The 19,590-nt window shown below is 41.1% G+C and overlaps 2 protein-coding genes across 2 annotated transcripts; both read right to left on the reverse strand.

The window, feature by feature from the left end:
* Window positions 1-843: 843 nt before the first annotated feature.
* Window positions 844-5,493, reverse strand: LOC147795813 (retinoschisin-like). Its single transcript, XM_087130785.1, has 5 exons — window positions 5,403-5,493; window positions 4,144-4,293; window positions 3,528-3,666; window positions 1,787-1,961; window positions 844-1,383 (listed from the first exon to the last, which is right to left on the reverse strand). The coding sequence occupies exons 1-5, from the start codon at window positions 5,491-5,493 to the stop codon at window positions 1,237-1,239; spliced, it is 702 nt and encodes a 233-aa protein (XP_086986911.1). The 3' UTR covers window positions 844-1,236.
* A 264-nt stretch (window positions 5,494-5,757) lies between these two features.
* On the reverse strand, window positions 5,758-14,001 carry LOC110975571 (retinoschisin-like). The gene is made up of 5 exons (XM_087130830.1): window positions 13,956-14,001; window positions 12,379-12,528; window positions 9,474-9,618; window positions 8,780-8,957; window positions 5,758-8,307 (listed from the first exon to the last, which is right to left on the reverse strand). The coding sequence occupies exons 1-5, from the start codon at window positions 13,999-14,001 to the stop codon at window positions 8,161-8,163; spliced, it is 666 nt and encodes a 221-aa protein (XP_086986956.1). The 3' UTR covers window positions 5,758-8,160.
* Between the last annotated feature and the right edge of the window lie 5,589 nt (window positions 14,002-19,590).

The following is a 19,590-nucleotide window of genomic DNA, read 5'->3' on the forward strand; positions in this document are numbered from 1 at the left end:
CGCAAGGGTCAGGGGTCACAAGTTGAGAGTCCGGATGTTTTCGATTTCACTCTTCACCGCTGTTCTTTTCAAACGATGAGAGTACTTTTTCTCACTGCGGTGTTCAGTGCAAGCGGGCTGGCGCATGCATGTAGTTTTGAACTTCAAATATAACCGCAACAAAAAAGCCAAATGTCTGATTGAGTTCATACACTTCACATTGGTAATGATAAGGAGTGACAAGCACGCGAAGTTAACAAGTTCAAAGAAAAAAATCGAGCGTGGCTGAGATGTGTTCCCTCCCTGCTGCAAGACCGGCCAAAATCCCCACTCTTAGTGGGTTAAGCCAGCGGCTACGTGCTTCGCTTTTATAGTGGGGGGGGGACGCATCAACTTAAACCACGTCCCCACCTCATGCTCCACCATTGTCCACACCAAGAGAAAATAAATATCCTAATGCCAGGACTGATCCATGGTGGGTGTAGGGGGTAACTCCTGCTATGAGACCAAAAATATATGCAGAGCAAATGGGAGAAATACCAACTAACTAAAGAAGATAGCAACCTGCAGATTCTTCTGCGTCTATCAATTAATGTACATAGGCCTACCAATGGCAGTTTGTCGTGTAGTGTTTTATCATCACTTCCACTTGTCTGCAAAAATGAGACATGAAAAATTCTGGCCTCATCCTCCCTGGATTAGCCCCTGAATGTTTTGCGCCAGCTAGTTAGGTCACGTGACCCATAGTGTGTAAATAATTATCAACGGACACGGCGTCCACAGAAAGGAAAGTGTTTCTTAAGGGTTAGTATCGGTTAAACAACACAAGGTGGACTATTCAGTTCAAAGGTTTTCCCTGCCGTCATAAGACTATGGATATTTATTAGCGCCAATCTGTGCTCACGAACCAACATCAGTAACATTCATCAAGCGTAATGACATTAACTATCGACTTTCTTCGTCTTCAGTAGGAATTTCGCGTGGTTTCTTGCAAAACTTCAACAATCCAAAGTGTGATCATTTCAAGTTATATTCAAGATCGTGCTTCAATTGGTCAAAATTATTAAGATAATGAAATGCTATTTCGACAGTTTTTTACTTGTATTTCTTTACTTTTCGGGTCACCCACGACCTCGTCAGATGTCCACTCCGATGTCTTCTAACAATTACAACTACCTCGCTTCGTCGGGGTACTTTCTGAGCCTCAGTAAAGTCAAAGGTATTAAGTTTTCGAAAGAAGAGATCGCACGGCCGCGTTTAATCGTGTTGACATCCAAGCAACTCCAATCGCAACGAAATCCACAAATTCCATTCAGTCGGCTCAATGCGCACGACTGTGGCCACCACACTCTCATCGAACAGGTTAGCGACCGGGCTTGTGCGGTCGTTGTTACCGATGAACACCTGAAACAAGCCACAAAGTACATACTTTGAGTTAGGAATTTGATATTAATTTTAAGACAAGTGCCACACTCTTAAATAACACCGATAAAGGGTGCGTGGAATTTTTATGAAGATTTGCACAACACAATAACAATACAGTGAATCAACGACCATGAGACTTTAAATCTGCATCAAACCAAGCAGATATAACCAACTTAAATCTGAGGGTTTAGAGACTGTAGAAATTTTAACACCGTATAAAACAACCCAAAGTCCAGAATTATCCTACTTACTTTTCCACACCCCGGGAAAGCAAAAACTTGGCGAAACGCCAGCAAACAGTGCAAAGAGAGGAAACAATTGGACATGGAAGATTATTCGTGAACTTCCAACAACTGCAAGTTGATATCCATGTATTTTATACCTGGGCGTTTCCGTTTCCATCTGTCACGTGCACGAGGTCAGATGAGGGCTGCTCTTGGTACGAAACCTTGTACTTTCTGACATAAAATTGGCTGGACGTCGGGTTGCCTTGTGTGATGACGCCAGACACCACCATGCTATCACCGAGGTTCACTTCGATCCAGGAATCGTTGTTACTATGTAAGCAGAGTGAAATACGACAAGGAACATGGTTTCCAGATACACGTTGGAAGGACGTTGTTTAAAGTTTAATGAGGTTACACTGAGCTGTATATAGGCGCGCGTCAGCTTCACAATTAGGAAACAAAATGGCTGTTCATTATGAGTACTGTAAAGCATGCAAGCATTGTTTAACAACTGTCTGTGTTCACTGGCACATAGAAGTTCCATATGTACCGATATGAAAACTTTAATGCACACTTTGCCACCTGCTGCACACCATACCCGATTTACTTATGACAAAGTTCATTTCAAAGATGGATTTGCACCGGGGAGATGTAAATTAATTTTGGATTTACCCAGGGCCTGCCCGACGTGTATTTATCGCTGTATATCCAAAATTAATGTCAAAGTTCATAGTTGGTGCCTGCGCATGCCTATCAGCAACTTTTTTACAGAGTGTACGGTATATACGTTTTGTATATTCGTTTCTACCCTTCATGGAAGTTGGGAGTTCGTCATCCACGTGTGTCGCCACGAGATTTTTCTTCACTGAGTGTAAACGCAGTATCCAACGATACCTTTTTGTATATTACATCGAAGGATGGGATATAAAGGGTAATTCTTAGCGTCCTTCGAGCCATTTTCGTGTCGATTCGATATTCTTCGTGCCCCGCGGGCATTATATCTCGAGTGACCGCGTGGAACTTTGTACATTTTGTATGGCTTTAATACCAGCCTATTTGTCTCCTTCGTCGTCGTCTTTGTTTATAAAGGTTTTCGTTCGTCTGTTTTGACTTTGCCACGGTTAACATTAGGGCCTTCTTGCTAAAATCGTGTAAGACCTATAAACCACCGGAAGCTGGTTGGCTCGCTGCAGTCTTAATCCAGCCGCGCCGGAATACTGTTGGTGTGGGTAAGTGGTCCACGCTTACTTCTTCTCACCTTTACCATACAGAGGTATACGCGCACCCTACCTCCATTTTTAGGCTTCGGTGTAGAAACCCCATTTACTTGTATTCTGTTTACCCTGTTCCTGTAAATCGGTCTGGGAGCCAATATAGAGCTGCTTAAGCACAAAAATTTGCTTAAGCGCGAAAATCCTTGCTTGATAAATCAGGTTACCAGCCCAAAGTCCGTGTTATGTACACTGTTTTGGAATGGTATTTAGCTGTCCTTTGGTGAGCGTGACAATCAGATAGAGTTTGAGCTGGTAACTACCGTTTTTTAAGGAAGTGTTTTCACGCTTAAGCAAATTTTGTGCTTAAGCAGCTTTATGAAATTGGCCCCAGCCCCAGCTCCTTTGATCGGAACTGCGGCACTCCGCTTGTTTACAAACCACTTTGAAATGAATGCATTACTTGCGCGTCGCTACCAGAAAATCAACTCTCAAGACTTCCAATCAACACGGCTCTTTTCGGCCGATGTGCTGGTGCTTTGCTCAAGGATAAAGCCATTTAAACCACCCCAAACTTCCGTAGCACGCACCCATTCCCGTGCCCGCAGCCTCCTCTAGTAGGGAGTATTTGAGGATGCGGGGGGGGGGTCAGTCGGTTGTGTCATCTTGTCCCTTTGTAACCTACCTCATAGGTGCCCATCTTTCACGGTAGTTGAGGCGTGCAGCGTGGGCGGGGCCCCAGCTGTCACTGCTTGATGCTGAAATTTGTTCATCACGGATAGTCCCGTCCTCCATCCCTAGCGGCCTCGGGTTTGAACACTCGACTGTAGAGGGGACAAATGGAAACTTTTTGTGACAAAAGGAAAACAACTTTTCCACATGGTGACGGAAAATGCATCAAAAGGACCTGTGTCTCTTTTGAGTGAGTGAGATGTGAAATTTTAAAATCGAAAGTTTGAAGATTGGATATTTTCTCCAAACCAAAATGTAGGCCTATTTGTCTCCGCCCCGAAATGAGAATATTTTTCCATAGAACTTTTTCAAGACACCACCCTCAATATATTTTTTACATCTTCAGCAAAAATGACTTTTTTTCACCAACCCGTTTTTAGTTGACGACGACTGCCACAAAAGGTAGGCAAAAATGATCATTTACTTTTGCATTTGCTAAAATAAACTGCCGTGAAACATCTCGTTTGCGTTTCTGGATGACAAAGTATTATTTAAAAAAATAGGTTAATAGTCAAATGAACGGAGTTCGTTAAACGGTGACATGAATTTATATTGTAAGTCTAACTCACCGGCTTGGCTACATCCCCTCTTTCCCGGGCAACGCTCTCGTATCTCTCGCATGACTTGCTCCGTCCAGTGCTCCGGGTTATCAGGATCAGGTTTCAGCGGGGGACCAAAGTAACAAGTCCTCGCCGTGTTCTCCACACAACTCAAGAACACTTGGAATTAAAGACAATCTTCGTTGTAAAATCGTTAGATTTGGCTCAACGCTGGTTCATACTTGGCGCCAATGGAATGCGGCTTTGTGACATCAGAATAAATATTTGCGTTGCGAATTCGCAAAAGTTGCGCACAATTTCAACTCGGAAGAAATACTGCTGCAAATCTGTCATGGCTTCAAACTCTCTTCGCTTGCACGTTCGCATGAAATAATTATGGGCCGGCCTTTAGTCATTCCTTGCAAAAACTGTTAACTACTTCAAGTCTTTTGACATGAGCATGAAGTTTACATGCAACCTCGTTCGCACAGGATGCATTTTGCCTTCTTCATTTTGTCGTTCCGACTGGACTGGAGTCGTAAACTTACCGAGATATATGCAGATTTTCAAAGTGTCATTGAACTTCGTTTTGTAAAAAAGAAAATGTGAACACCTGATGACTTTCTTTCATGAAATTTTTAGAGCTGCTTCATTCATCTACAGGAATCGCATTTCTGCATATTAACCATTTTGTCTAAGGGTGGATGCAATAAAGGTATGCTTCTTTACGTTTTTAAGACATTTTGTGAAAATTGTCTATCGAAAGTTAAGAAAGTTAAGAAAGCTGATTTTGTTTGGTATAGGAAAACTCGGGCAAAAGGACAGTCAGTAACCACAGGTTTCAGATATACTTTAGTTTTAATAATTCAGTGATAGAAAAACTCTACACCAGGAACCTTAAGGGTCATACTGCAGGTCATACTGCAGGCAAATGCAAAAGCGAAGTGAGTTTGACATCACAAAAAAATTGGCAGTGAAATTTCGCTCAAGTTGAAATGTGTTCAACGTTTACGAATTCGCGACGCGAATATTTCATCTACCCCCAGGAATTCGCGTTTGCTTTCGCACGAAGCCTGAACTGGCCTTTAGACATTGCTGTAAGCCTTGTGTGCTTTATGTACTTCAATTCACAATTTGAATTGATGTTCGAGGAACCTTTTCATTCCGAGACGTCAGTACGTGGAAATATGCACCACAGACCTCAATCTCAACAAAGTTCGATTGTTTCTCTCCAGTATTTTCTAATTTATGCGTATTTAGTTCTAGAACAATTGAAAACCTGAGCCTACCTAGCAGAGATGAAAACACCACAGTCCAAGCGGCAACGTTGTCCATTCTCTCAGATGCAACAGAGTGGATGTTCGGTTGCTCGTAAATCATTTAAGTACCCAAACCACACCAGTTTGCCTTGCTAGCCGCGCAAAACTCCGGCTGGGGGAATTTCTAGCCAGCCAACCAGGAATGAGCCTTAAGCTAGGGATGAGAATCTAAATTTTCTAATTGGCTCGTTTTACGGAGTGGGCGGTGCTTAAACTGGAAGCGGCGACTGTGGCAGCCAATCAGAATATTCCAAGATAATTGCGACTTCTTGTTTTACGGCGAAGGTATTGAAAAAATGAATCCGCCATTCGTAAACAAACGAAAATCGATGTTTGCGACACACTTCTTTTAATAACCACCACAACGGCACACCTATAACAATGAATCTATAATTAGAATGGATCTATATCAGGACTGCAGAGCCACGGCGTTTCTAACTGAGGCTACCCATGCATGATGGCCATAATTGAAGTCTTCCAGAAATCAGTATGCGGCTGGACCACAGGTTATACATATGTGGTTATGGTGTAGATATGAAAAAAGGCAAAAACTGCGACACTAACCGAATCCTGAAAGAAAGAGTGTCGATTTGTCCCTGTTGTTGCTAAAGTTTAAATAAGGGTTCGTTCGTTCTATCTTACTTCGTAGGCGGAACTCCGGGAAGGGGGGGGGGACATGTCCCCCGTGAATTTGGTACGGGGGACACAATGTCGAATCCCCCCCCCCCATTTTTAAGGAAAAAAATACAAAAGGAATTGATCGATCGATGATTTTCCCCTTTGATTTTTTTGTAATTGGAATAAGATAATAAACATGGTGTGCACAAAAAATGTAAATTGATGCCCCCCACAATCGAGGAGAGATTTCCGCCCCTGTCTTATTTCGTGGTTGTCGGCTTAATCATCCGCTTTAAAGTGACCACATTTAGTTGTAAAGGAATCAATTTGAATTATTTCTTTTGTTACGAAACCTAATGGATTGTGATTTAAGTTAAAAGATTTAAATTCAAGGGCAGAAAGTTCACCTTCGGTTTGCAACAACGTTTGCTTCAAAGTGCTCATTATTTTCCTTCACCGTTAGACCGCATTTTCTGTCAGTAATTATTTTGTTGAATTCAAGGGGCCATGAAATAGAATTATTTCACTAAATTGTGCTAAAATTCTTGAAATTGCACCCTAAGTTTCAATTAATCCGATCTTAAATTATTGTTTTACAACCTGAACCCACATTCTGGAGCTTTTCTGTTTTTATGCTCATGTGTTTTTGTATACATGAGCAAAACAATGACGTCATCCAAGACACTGAACCTCTAGGTTGCACTACTTCGTGCCCAAAGAATTACTAGAATTTTTAAACACTACCATCGTAGATTTCACTTCGTCTGGCACGTTATGGTCGTGTAAGTATATGGAAATATAGTCTGGGAGCAATCTCTTCTCAGAAATGTTTCAAATAACAAATTTGGCGTTCACAATTCTACAAAAGAGTGCTTGCTCCATTTTCACAAAGTTGCTGTCAAAATGGCATCTGAAAACACTTAAAGACTCAAGCTCACGAAAAAATGCACTGCAGCGATACTAGAAAAAAATTCTCAAGGGGGGAGGGCGGATTTCCGCCCCCCCCGGCCCAATAGGGTTAAGGCTTGGAAAGTAAATGAGAACAGGGTGTGGCCCATTCAGATTCGGGGCCGACGTTCTGTCCCCGTGGCCCATCTCACCATGGTTCGTACTAAACGTTTTGAAGGATAGAATATCCGATTAGTTTCAGACTGTATTTCGTTCTTTGAGCTTCCTTTATTCTCATAGTCATGCCTCACGTCATAGCTTTTATGAGGGTACCATAAATATTAACGCCAATGGAAAAGCAGTGCAATTACGAATGTTGTAACTAAATGCTAAAGACAGCGCAATAATCACACCCAGTATATATACAAGAATAATGCAACAACTACAACGATACAAAGTAAGCAAATTCATTTCTGTTATATGCAGCAACCTATTTATCGATTTTTTATCCCAAAAAGGAGGGAGTTGTGGTATCTTTTGGGTTAATGTCTATGCGAATTTCAATATTCATAAGTAAAACTGGATGTCGTGGACACAGAAACCAAAATGGGAACAAAATGTGGCTTAGCCTAGAATATGGGTTGACTGTTTGGGTGAAACTGGCCTTCTGCGTGTACGGTGCGAGCAACTGTTCACAATAGTTAAGCCATGTCAAAAAGTCTTTTTTCTCTGGTCAGCGCGCATGCGTCGATTTCAAGCATGCGCGTTGATCTTTTTTTTTCTTTGCGAGAGTCCGCTCGTTCCCCGGCGCCCGAACAGGGCGCTGGGAAGGGTAGATGGCTTTGCACTGTGATTATTCCTTTGAGCACGACCTCTGACCTGAAGGTTATCATTTCCTGTTAGCAAATAGTTTATTAAGTTTTTTTCTTGATCAATTTTGGTTGATCAAATAAAGTGTAGTGAGAATATTTTCAGCAATGAAGAAGAAAAGGAAAAAAAATCTATCAAACTGATAACCGCCGCGTTGAAGGAGCTCGCGCGCCTGGCAGAAATTTACCCACAATGCTTTTGTATCCTTGTCATATATCCGCTCACGTGTCTTCCAACAATGTTATTCATCCTAATTTACATTTGTAGGAGTAGTTATTTTTCAGCGGCAACATCAAACGTGTCTTAGACAATGCTTAAAAAATACGCCAAATGGTCAACAACAGCTGCATGCCTAACCACGGTGGCATCCGAGCAACTCAAATCGCAGATCCAACCAGTTATGCCATTCAGTCGGTTCAATGCGTACTGTTGTGGCCACCACACCCTCATTAAACAGGTTGGTCACAGGGGTGTTTCGGTCTGTGTTACCGGCGAACACCTGCAACAACAAACAAATCAATCGATCGGTCGGTCGGTCGGTCAATGTCCGTGGTCCTGTAAGATAACCCCTTTCTCTTAAAATCCTTTTCCTGCTGATTTTATTTCCCTTGTAACTTGGTAGAAAATGCTAACCTTCATACACACGATGCGTTGGTGCAGTTGTGTACGAGGTGGCTTCATCAGAGCGGGAGTTACAATAAAGAGACTCCTGACTGCTTCAAAAGGTGACGAAAATTAATTTTGCGAAATATCATCTGAGTTTGTTTTTTCAGTTTATAGCATGTAGGTTTCCAGATTTTTTAGTAGTTGAAGTCTTTGTTGCTAATGGCCGTTGCGATGTGCCGCCGAGGCCATTTTTGCGCATGCGTGCATAATCATGAATTTATCGGCGAAAAAGTCCACTGCGAAGTAGGGAAATTACTGCGTTCATTATCAACCAGCAACTACAAGGTATCACATTTTATACGCACCACGATGTTCCCGTGTCTATCTTTGACATGTGTACGCTCAGATGAAGGCTGTTTTTGATAGGACACCTTGTACTTCGTAACCCACCAATCGCCACCCGGATCTCCTTGGGTAATGACTCCAGACACCACTGTCCTTTCACCGAGATCCACCTCGATCCACTGATTAATACCGTTCTTTCTGCAGACAATACAATCGCATAAAGATCGGTGAAATAACAGCAAATCGTAAACAAACTATGTTAATTGAGGGTTAACAGAAAAGCACAGATACGACTGCAACTCTTCCACTTATGTAAGGGCATGGATCGAGGGAAAGATCATATATATTCAGTAGGCCAAATTTTTGTCCGGCTTTCTGACCGCGGAAATCTTGTTGGCCTCGCCCGATTTGTTATTTATTCTACTGTTTCTACTGAAAGTCATTGAAAAGGGACACGTAAGATGTCCTGTGGTGTTTTAACCCTCGGGAGTGATTGAATGTGATCCACTGATATTATTGAATACTTTCGACAAAAACGTGAAAGTTCGTGTTGGTCTTCCATTATCCATAGGTTAGCTTTGGCTAGTTCAGAAACTGTTAGCATCGTAAAAGGTCGCCTCACAATCTCCAGTGGCTTGACCCAAACAGGGGTGTTACGGGTACAGGTTTTATACGCCCGTGGTATGGGTTGTGTCGTTTCCCTCTTATACCTACGCGGCTGCTGACCATGCTCTGTCGCCATTGAGGCGTGCGGCCTGGGGAGGCCAGCCCCCATACATACTGGACGCCGAGATTTTTGCGTCGGGGATGGACCCATCCTCCATCCCTAGCGGCCTCGGGTTCGCACACTCGACTCTCTCTGTGGGAAAACGGGGAGAATAGGATCACCATTTGTAAAAGAATGCTTAGAAACAGAGTCGAGATTAAAAGTGTACTCAATAATCAGAAATTACAGTAACACAAGGAGAGAGGCATGAGTGTTGAGTGGGGACGAATAAATGCAGTCCACAGTATGAAACCCCTTCTTTTAAAAGTTCATGTCCTCTGCCTTTTCCAATCACGGGACCTTCTCAAACCAGTGACAAAACTCCTTGACAAACCACGTGCAAGATTTCATGGCGAGCTGATATGGAAGTTGTAGTGCTTTAAAGGATAAGCTTGAAACGTCATTGCCAAATGATGTCTTTGTTGCCTTTCACATTTCCCTTTTCGGCTATCTGGCAATTTTCAACGCAATCGGTCTTGAATTCCACGAGTGCACCCGCAATGTCACGTGACTTATCAAATGATAAAGTCAATATCTCATCAGGTCTAATCCGGTCTAAACCACGTCCCTTATGTATATGAAGTCTCAATCAAATCAGACCCATACTTCAGAAAATACTGTGCCTTGCAGAGTGCACCTTTAATGTCACATGACTTATCACTTGATGACGTCATCACCACATGATGTCACTTTTCGTCTATAACACTTTCTTCTCTATCTTTACACGAAGTTCCAACCCAATTGTTCATGTACATCATATCGTACCACGTGACGTGTCACCCGATGACGTCATTATCAGATGATATCACTATTCGTCTATGACACTTCCCTTTCTAGATTATTATGCAAAAAAATCAACCGAATCGGACTTGGACTTCACGAGATATGGGGCTTCAAAGGATACGCGTTAAATGTCACGTGACCTGTCAACAGATGACATCAACGTCATATCGTGTCCATTTTCGTCTGTACAATTTCTGTTATATTATAGCTGGAAGGTTTCAGCTCAACTGGGCATGCACTTCAGGAGTTATAGTGTTCTTGAGAGTAGATCTTTAATGTCATGTGGCCCATCACCTGTTGACGTCATCACTGAGTTGTGTCAATTGTGGTCTATAACACCTCTCTTTCTACCCACCCAGTTTTCAACTCAATCAGACATGTATTTCCGAGGATACAGAGAACTGAAGTTTGCACTTTTAATGTGACCCTCGATTACGTCACAGTGACGATTTTCTCAGACACCATTGTGGGCTGACTGCCTAAATATGTACCCAATACGAAGTCAGTCAGATGGATGAGTGCCTCAGTCTTTGATGATTACCAACTTGGACAAAATTAACAATTGTCCACATAAGCTCGGCAGTTTGGGCAGTCAGCTGTAGCGGTGTCACTCTTCCTCGCTGAATGTCTCCGGTGCATTACAGCCGACCGCCAAGCGGAGGAACTCATCTCAGCCAACAGTTGTTGGTCAACACTACAGGCGTAATTAGTTCGCTACTGCGGGGCACCCTTCTTTCATCCCAGCTGTCACTCTCTGAGGTCGAGGCACTAGGCTACGACTGAGCCACAGAATCCCCGGCCGCTAGGTGCAGCGTAGACCCCGTCGGTAGTCAGAGATGAGGAGGATTTTGGATCTTTCAATAGGTGTTTGGGGTCCGATTTGCAATTAATGAATACAAGAGGAGGATTTAGAACCCGTTACCTGTTGGAACGGGGCGGAATTCGGGGTTCAGGGGTTCTTTTATTGCAGGCCCAGCTGTCCGAACTCTCCTCAGTTAAAAAACCAAACGGACTCGGTTGACAGGAACACACGGTATAATTCACTCCGTTGGAAAAATGCGTGTGGCCAGGAGGGTTGGGAGGGGGGTTTTGCCTTGGGATGAAGGGAAATAAGATATTTTCCCAACCCAATCTTTTTTGGGGGGGAGGGGAGCAAAGCACCAATAGGCTTCCCCATCCGCCAATGGTTAAGATCGTAATATGTCAACATACAACTGTAAATCAAAATGCAAAACATTGGGCGCTACGCCCAGAGTTTCACGGTGTGATCAGTCTCCCTTTTTTCTTGTGTCTTTTTTGTATCTTTCCTTTTTGCTGGCGGCGAGGGGCCCCTGAAATCCATGCACACTGCCGTCAACCAAAGCACCACAAAAAGTAATCGTGGTATTTCGAAAATTCTGTGTTGAAACGCCTTCATCCATAGACCTCTGATGTTCAACATCCTTAAAACTCGCTGTCAATTCCAGTGAAGTGTAACAATTGAGTAATCATAATTCCTTTATATTCAGTATGAGAGACATACCACTCAAAAAGTCAGAGAAAATGGGAAATCAATTGAAATTACTCATTTCAGTTAAAAGGAAAAGCCCACAGAAAAACTTTATAAGTAGAAAACAGAAAAGAAAACTATTTTCCGGTACTTTCGTGTTTCCTACCAACAAATGGTGACGTTCCATAAGAAATTTGTCATTTTAACCTATACTGCAACTGATCAAAACCGTAAACATGTCGAACCCCCCAAAAAACAACAAAAAAGCAAAACATTCCACTGTTTTCAAACTTGTTAAATATACACTACTAAAAAAGTTAAAAGGACCAATTTAAGTTTTGTGTATACTTTTTTATATGTGATATTTTACTGCTGAAAATGCGCATTTGATGTTTTGAAACAGTTTTCTTTTAATTTTTTATTCAAATGAGAACGCCCTCTAGAAATGAAAGAACTAGACCCCACTCATTGCTTGGAAAGAATTACAAGTGGTCCTTAACTTTTTTTGAGTGGTATATTGTTTCAAAGAAAACCTCCTTTCCAGTTCAATTCAACAGCATTTATTTATCAGGATAACTCACCAGCTTGGCTACATGCCCCCTTTCCCGGGCAACGCTCTCGTGTCTCTCGCATGACTTGCTTCATCCAGTGATCTGGGTTATCAGGATCAGGTTTCGGTGGGGGACCGAAGTAACATGTCCTCGCTGTGCCCTCCACACCACTTGAGAACACTTGGAATCAAAGACAGATAAATATCAATATCACGATAACTTCTCTAGGACGCAATTTGGCTAACCTTATTATTATTATTTTTTAAAATGCTTGAAACGTTTGTTCATTTTTTATCAGTAGTATTGTTATTTTGTTTATCATAGTCCGTTTAATATTAGCAACAATCAAAGGCAGGTAGATGTCAATCCAATCTGGACTTCTTTTGTGTGGTCCATTTAGCCCGTCATATCGCCAAATCATTCGGGAGATATCTCAGTAAGTTGAATTTCATGTATTCTGGGTTTTTTCAGCGCGATTCACTTATATGCACACAGAATTGGAAGTGTCAATGCAATCTTTAGTGTATCAAGGGGAAAAGGTCTGGATTCTCTGTTAGAGAAGAATTACAGAAAAGTAGTTAGTGTCTTAAAGTTTTGACTTGTGCCAAAGGTTGGTGGAAAAACTTGACAATCCAAGATCTTTTCGTAGTGTTTTAAAATGGTGGGAGACATTTGACAAAATGACATGTACATCCAAACATTCGACAATCCTTGAGAACTCACTGAAATGGTAGGTTTGCTCAGCAATATCTCACCTGAGAAAACTTCGCCGTCCAGCACATTTGTTTTGTTTGCCTATTTTGTAATTACATGTGTGTAATTACAGCTGTCAAATCAAGGCAATCGGTTTGGACCAATGCCATTCTGATTGTTTGTTCGGTTAAGTTTTCTTTTCAGAAAATTGCCACTCGATTTTTGAATTTCGAAACGTCACTTTCAACTGCACATACAGTAACAGAATATTCCACACAATGTCCCCCTCCGTCATGTTTGTCCAGGATTGTCTTGGATAATTTTTTTCTACCCGATCCAGCAAGCGCGTTTTCGTAGTTTCTTGTAGTAAATTTAACACTTTTTCGTCAAAAAAAAAAAAACAAAAACAAAAAAAAACTGTCCTGGCTTTGCTCTCAAACGCCCGTTTCCGAGACAAAGTCAGCCCAAATTCTATACATTTCGGTGAACTTAATATCAGTTGGGCCTAAACGCGTGAGGCTATTAATTTCAAACGAACGCAGCAACGAAACTAAGTGATGGATAGAACTGGACCGCAAGTGTGCTTTTAAGCGAATGCTTTTATACATATACCAAGTTTTGTTTACATTGAACCAATTTTTGAAATATCACAAAGACGATTTCACATCAACCGCTGTTCGATGTTATTCTTATTTAAGGATTTGGCATTTTCGGTGATAACAGGTTAGGCCTACCGAGATTCAAATAAACCAGGAAAAAGGAAGTTACCACAAATGCCCCAGTTACATAAATAGGCAGCTTTTGATGTCAATTAATGTTAGTGAAGCAATTACTGTTATTTTCTGCAGAAATATTCACTGCCAAATAGAGTGGGAATTACTTAGACTTAAACATGAAACAAAGAACGGGCTTACCTGCTATTGCAGAGACAATCACAATCCAAGTGGCCTTTTTGTTCATTGTCACAAACTACTGATGCTGAATTATGAGCAGCAAACCCGGAGATTACCCGTATTTATCACTGACTCCCAAACCTCCTCGGACGGCCTCAAGGCCATCTTAACCGGTGGACGTCGTTGGCAGTCGGTTGGTATTGTAGAAAGGTACTTATGTGAAGCACTGTCAAACGTGATAGAGTCATGCGATGAAATATTAATGGCATTTTGCAACAAAACGTCAAACATATCAATTGACAACTGTGTGATATGTCAATTTTTGTTACGTCCACAGGATAAGCATGACGTAGGTTGCATTTATAAAACGGACATTAAATAAAATATCATGTGTGCTAAAATCCTCATATAACAAAGTAGTTTCGAACGTTACTTTTAGTAATAATGGATTCAGTCACTGGTAGATATTTCAAGAGTGCTTTTGCGAAATAATTGTGTGACTTTTAACAAGAAATTTTAATTGATATTTAGTGATAAAAACATGTCATTAAAAACATTAAAAGATTGAAAAGAATCCAGCTTTGGCTGCACCTTTGGCGTGGCTTTGCTGTAGAAAATATTCTGGTTGGAAAGCAGACGGCTATCCCTGATAAGTTGCATTGAGTGCAAGCTTTTTCTCGTCTATCCTATTTCAAAGGGATAGACAAGAAAAATTAATAAAATTAACATATGTAAAATTGAGCGAAGGTATACGTTAACAATTTAAAACATTATCCTTGAACTTAACTGAAAAAAATAACAGTGACAGTCTCACAAAATAAGCTTCCACTTTAAAACATTTTTCAAGCTAGACAATATGGTGTGTGGGTGTCCATGTGAGTTTGTTTCTGCATTCAACTGGGGACCCTGAACAATAGCGGACGATAAGGTCCCCGATTGACAGAGGGTCCCCGATTGACAACTGTGTACAAAACAAATGGGTGGTCTTCTAAAAAGTTAAAGTAAAAACAAACGAGGAACAATAGGGGGTCCCCAGTTGCAGGCAAATACACACGTTTTTGTGTGTGTGTGTACGTGGGGCGAAGGCTACACTCTCCATGCCCTGTAGAGCCACATTTATCCCCGTGTCACCGCTGCTCAATTAAGCAAATATTTGCAGCACCTCTGTAATAATTCAACCAATGACAACTTTCATTTTGTTCCTTGTGTGATAATGAAATTAGTGGGTACCATATATAAAACAGTAACTACTGGAAAGTGACACAGACGATGCAAGTACAGCTATTAACTGCCTATTCCTTGCCTTGACCTGTTGGTGAAACTTGGCTTTCAGTGTCGAGATTATTTATTACCGTTCATTTTAATCCAACAGAGAAAGGTAACACAACCCCTCCTCTTACACCAAACCACATGCTTCTGCCCTGTCCAGGTCTTTTATTAATTCATGTCTTTTTTTTATAAATCATAATTCAAAAACAGACGTGGAGGAAAGCGGGAGCATCTGAACATGAAATGAAGGACGATGACGATTATACGAAAAAAGATGAAGGATGTTTTTTCCAAGTTTGTTTTTACGAGATTTACCTTTTTCAATGTTTTTTTCTTACGGGATATTGCTTTTGAGATCGTTCCCTGTGATCTATTTCTTGAAACATTGTCTCCACGTTGGAAACATTTGCTTTCACGAGGAATATTTTTCTAAAGTTTTTTCCCAGGAGATTTCTTTTTCAATTTTTTTACGAGATATCAGAAGGTGAACAGTGACCCAATTACTGTTAATCGGTGACTTTGCGTTACCCATATGAAGCATTGTGTATGTGTAAACGTTGTGAATATGTCGAAAGAAATAGCCGTCGGGTATTTTCATGGGTGCTGCGTCCTAGTGAAGCGTCGTGTGCGCGCCATCAGCTACGCATCGGGCAATGATTTCACACTCAATTCCAACACCATTAAAAGCATTGCACGCTCTTTGGTTCTCTTTTATTTGAGGTTCGAATCTCAATGTCAAACTCTGGGAACCTACGGCTTAACGGTGTCTGGTACGCAGAACAAACAAATTATGACTGTGTTTATCACCCGTCAAACGATCGTGAATTAATTGCTGTAATAAATAATTGGCTTTATTGGGATGACCAAAATAGAAACCGGTCTTTCAAGGACAAAAGTAAATTTTGAATTGCCTGCATTGATAGATAGATCAATGAATGGATAAGGTGAGTGAACCTTGTAGGAAAACTGGGTCTCAAAAGAAGCGCTTCTGAGAAGACTTCATTAGACTGGCCCCGGTAAAAGGCTGGAAAAATATGTCTCATAAAACGTAATTTAAAAAAATAACTCGTAAAAATTATATAAAAAATATGGCTTGTTAAAAAAAGTAGAAAATTAGACCGTTTTTGTCTCTTTGCACCAGAGCATAGGGCTTTTTGCATTTCTAAACTTTAAAATACATATCTCGGTATGTTTGCATATGCTACAAATATAGGTTTAAAATAAAAACAGGGTATGCACAAAAAATTATAATTTTACAAAATTTGAAGAACGGCGCATTTTGATGTCTCAAAATTCTCTAAACATGCCACACATTGATACAACCTTCACCAATTCAACGAAACTAGTAATGAAGAAGGACTTGTTTGTATTATCTTGATATTTGGCACAGTAAGATATACTCGGTGACATCTGTGTACTGATGGATACACCTGTCAACTGGTTTCAAACAATGCCGACATTTTTATTTTCATATATTTGTAAAGTTATATAGCTCCATAAACTTGGCAGTTTTAAGCAAATTATCTGAGTGACAAAGCGCGACAATTTAACGTAGCACTTATCATACAGCAAAAATATTATTGCCCTTAAAATAAACAGATTCTTAAGATAAGACTTGAAGGTTTTAATGGCGAAAGAGCTGTATGAGTAAAACGCTTGCGGTTACACCATGGATCAATCTCTTTCTTGAGTATGTGTGGTTCTGAGTTTTTTCCGGGTTCTTCTCAGAACCACATATACTCAAGAAAGAGATTGATCCATGGTGTAACCGCAAGCGTTTTACTCAGATCATGTTGTCTTGTTTTGACACCAAGAACCAGAACATATTAACCCACTAAAGAAGATGAGGTCAAAAAGCACGAAGGAAACGGGAATGTAAGACCACAAAGACAGTCTTTAATCTTGGACAGAGCGAGCTGTAACATTTCTACCTTGGTGTCCCCGTTTTGATCTGTCACGTGCACACGGTCAGATGAGGGTTGCCTCTGATGTGACACTTTGTACTTTTCCACATACCACCCACCCCTCGGGCCTCTTTGTGTGGTGACGCCAGACACCACTGTTCTCACAGCGAGGTCAACCTCGATCCAGGAGTCTGCGTTGCTATGTACACATAGGGCAAGGGGATGATGAACGATGAAATAAAATTCCGCCATAAATGCGCTTGTAAGAGAAGGGATATTGGCAGGAAAACAATACGAAAATTCCAATTGTTTTAAGACAGGCTCATACATAGATAACTGCTGTGGTGGCATGGTCAATGGTGTGATCGAAAGTATACTTAATATTAATTATACGTAAATTTTCGACGGAATTTTTGGAAAGGGTCTCGAATCTGATTGTTGGCCTGCATATACAAAACATTGAAACATAATTCAAAATAGCCCCCGTCATTTTCTAAAAGGTCACGAACAAACCGATTATCGCTAATAAGCACTTCTGTATTACCTACTTGTGTACATATGGTATTGTCTGCCCAGTGTATAAGGTATGTGGGGAATGCGAGTGGGGTCTATGAGGGTGTGTAGTCTCCCATGGATACCTACCGGTTGGGTGCCCATCGCTCGTTACTGTTGAGACGTGCATCTGTGGCCAAACAGGAACCTTGAAGACAGTCCTTGTTACTGGACGCTGAGATCCGTTCATCGGGGATAGTCTTGTCCTCCATCCCTAACGGTCTCGGGTCTAAGCAAGGAACTGTCGCGGGTCCTGGCTCTGTAGGCCCTTCCTCTACAATCAAACGTGGAAACAAATGAAACAATTTCGTTCGTGACCATACACTCTCAAATTTGCATCAACTTAAAAATTCATCACTGCAAAATGTTAAGGACGGTTCAAACATTAGACAAATCACAGAGCAGGGAAAAATAATAGCAAAACGTGGTTTTTTTTAACCATTCGAATCAGTACGACACTCCACGATCAACACAACCACAGAAACGTCACAGAAAAGAATCCACCTTGAGCACCCTCTCATCGGTTGAAAAGAGTCATGTTGGTGGGAGTGTCCTAGTATGATGTTAGTAGCAATGCCACCGCAACGCATTTCGTAGTTATTCGTGACCAAGCGAAGTGAAGGAGCCTTCGTTGGTAGGAAAATTGCGCCATCTCTTGGTCACGCTCGTGGCGCATACGTACTCAAAGGTCAAGTCCCAGTGGTTTGTTATCGATACATTATTTCTAGTTCTCACGCCCAAACGGCGGGAATTTGGCCCAAGAACGCTGTTCTCGGAACAGGATCACTATTTTCCAAGTGTCTTCAGAAAACTTAGAAGGGAAAATGAACCGTCGTCCTATTTGCCCTGGATTGGTCTACTCAGGCGCGATATAAAAAAAAACGAGGGCTTATCTGTCTGTGTGACAACAGAACAGAGGGCTTTTTCGCATTCTGTTGTACATTTGAACAACTCAGGCATCTTCACATCAAGTCATTTTCGTATACAACACTTCTCTTTCAAGTTATTTACAAAGTTTCAACCAGATATAGCATGTATTTCAGGAGATCTAGGGCCTTAAAGTGTGCACCTTTAATGTCACGTTACTTGTCTCCTGATAACGTCATCATTATATCAGGTCGATATTTCTCTGACTCCGATCGGACATGTACTTCAGGAGATATAGGGCCTAAAAGAGTGCACGCTTATTGTCACGTGACTTGTCTCCTGATGACGTTCTCATCACATCAGGTCAACATTCGTCTGTAAAACGTCCCTTTCTAGTTATAATGTCCTTTCGGAGAAATAAGGCTTTGAAGTTTACGGATTTAGTGCAAGTAGAAAAACGTGTATACAACCTATGGGAAAAATAAAATATTCAAAACCAATATAGAATAAGGTGATTACGTCATCATTCCATCATTCAATTTCAATAAATCTTTCATCAGTCTTTGTTGGCTATCACTTTGTCAACGATCAAGCGTCGCAAATTTACCAAAATTGTGGCTCGAAAACGTGTACAAAATTAATGGCCTGTAAACTCGTTTGCAGAAACACTGCTCCTCTAAGTTCATGTCACGTGATTTGCGCTTAAACTGAAGAATTTTTATGAAATATTACTTCATATTCGGACTCTTAGGCATATTTCAAATAAAATAACAGAGCCTAAAGTACCTGATTCCTCTTTCGTATTTGTAGTAATCTTGAGCCGAAGTACAAGACTACTCGCTCATTTGTATTAATTAGAAAAACGTGTCCAAAACACATGGGGATAATAAAATATTCAAAAATCAATATAAATAAGGCGATGACGTCATCATGACGTCATAAATTAGGCAATGAGTTTGAATCATTTTCTTCGCCGGCAGTAACTTTAATGACGATTGAGGATCGCGAAGTAACCCAAAATTAATTGTGCCTTGAAAACGTATACAATGTCAATGGGCTAAAAT

Source organism: Acanthaster planci, linkage group LG20, assembly GCF_054643075.1.
Source record: "Acanthaster planci isolate LZ-2023a linkage group LG20, COTS_SCS, whole genome shotgun sequence".
Lineage (NCBI taxonomy): Eukaryota > Metazoa > Echinodermata > Asteroidea > Valvatida > Acanthasteridae > Acanthaster > Acanthaster planci.

Excerpts from the sequence above, each read along its gene's own strand:
- LOC147795813 (XM_087130785.1), bottom strand. The coding sequence starts at position 5,493 with ATGATTTACGAGCAACCGAACATCCACTCTGTTGCATCTGAGAGAATG. Across the intron at positions 4,294-5,402 it reads GGTGTTTTCATCTCTGCTAG|TGTTCTTGAGTTGTGTGGAG; the intron begins GTAGGCTCAGGT and ends TTTAATTCCAAG. Across the intron at positions 3,667-4,143 it reads GAGGGGATGTAGCCAAGCCG|TCGAGTGTTCAAACCCGAGG; the intron begins GTGAGTTAGACT and ends TCCCCTCTACAG.
- LOC110975571 (XM_087130830.1), bottom strand. The coding sequence starts at position 14,001 with ATGAACAAAAAGGCCACTTGGATTGTGATTGTCTCTGCAATAGCAG. Across the intron at positions 8,958-9,473 it reads AGAGCATGGTCAGCAGCCGC|AAAGAACGGTATTAATCAGT; the intron begins GTAGGTATAAGA and ends TATTGTCTGCAG. Across the intron at positions 8,308-8,779 it reads ATAGACACGGGAACATCGTG|GTGTTCGCCGGTAACACAGA; the intron begins GTGCGTATAAAA and ends TTGTTGTTGCAG.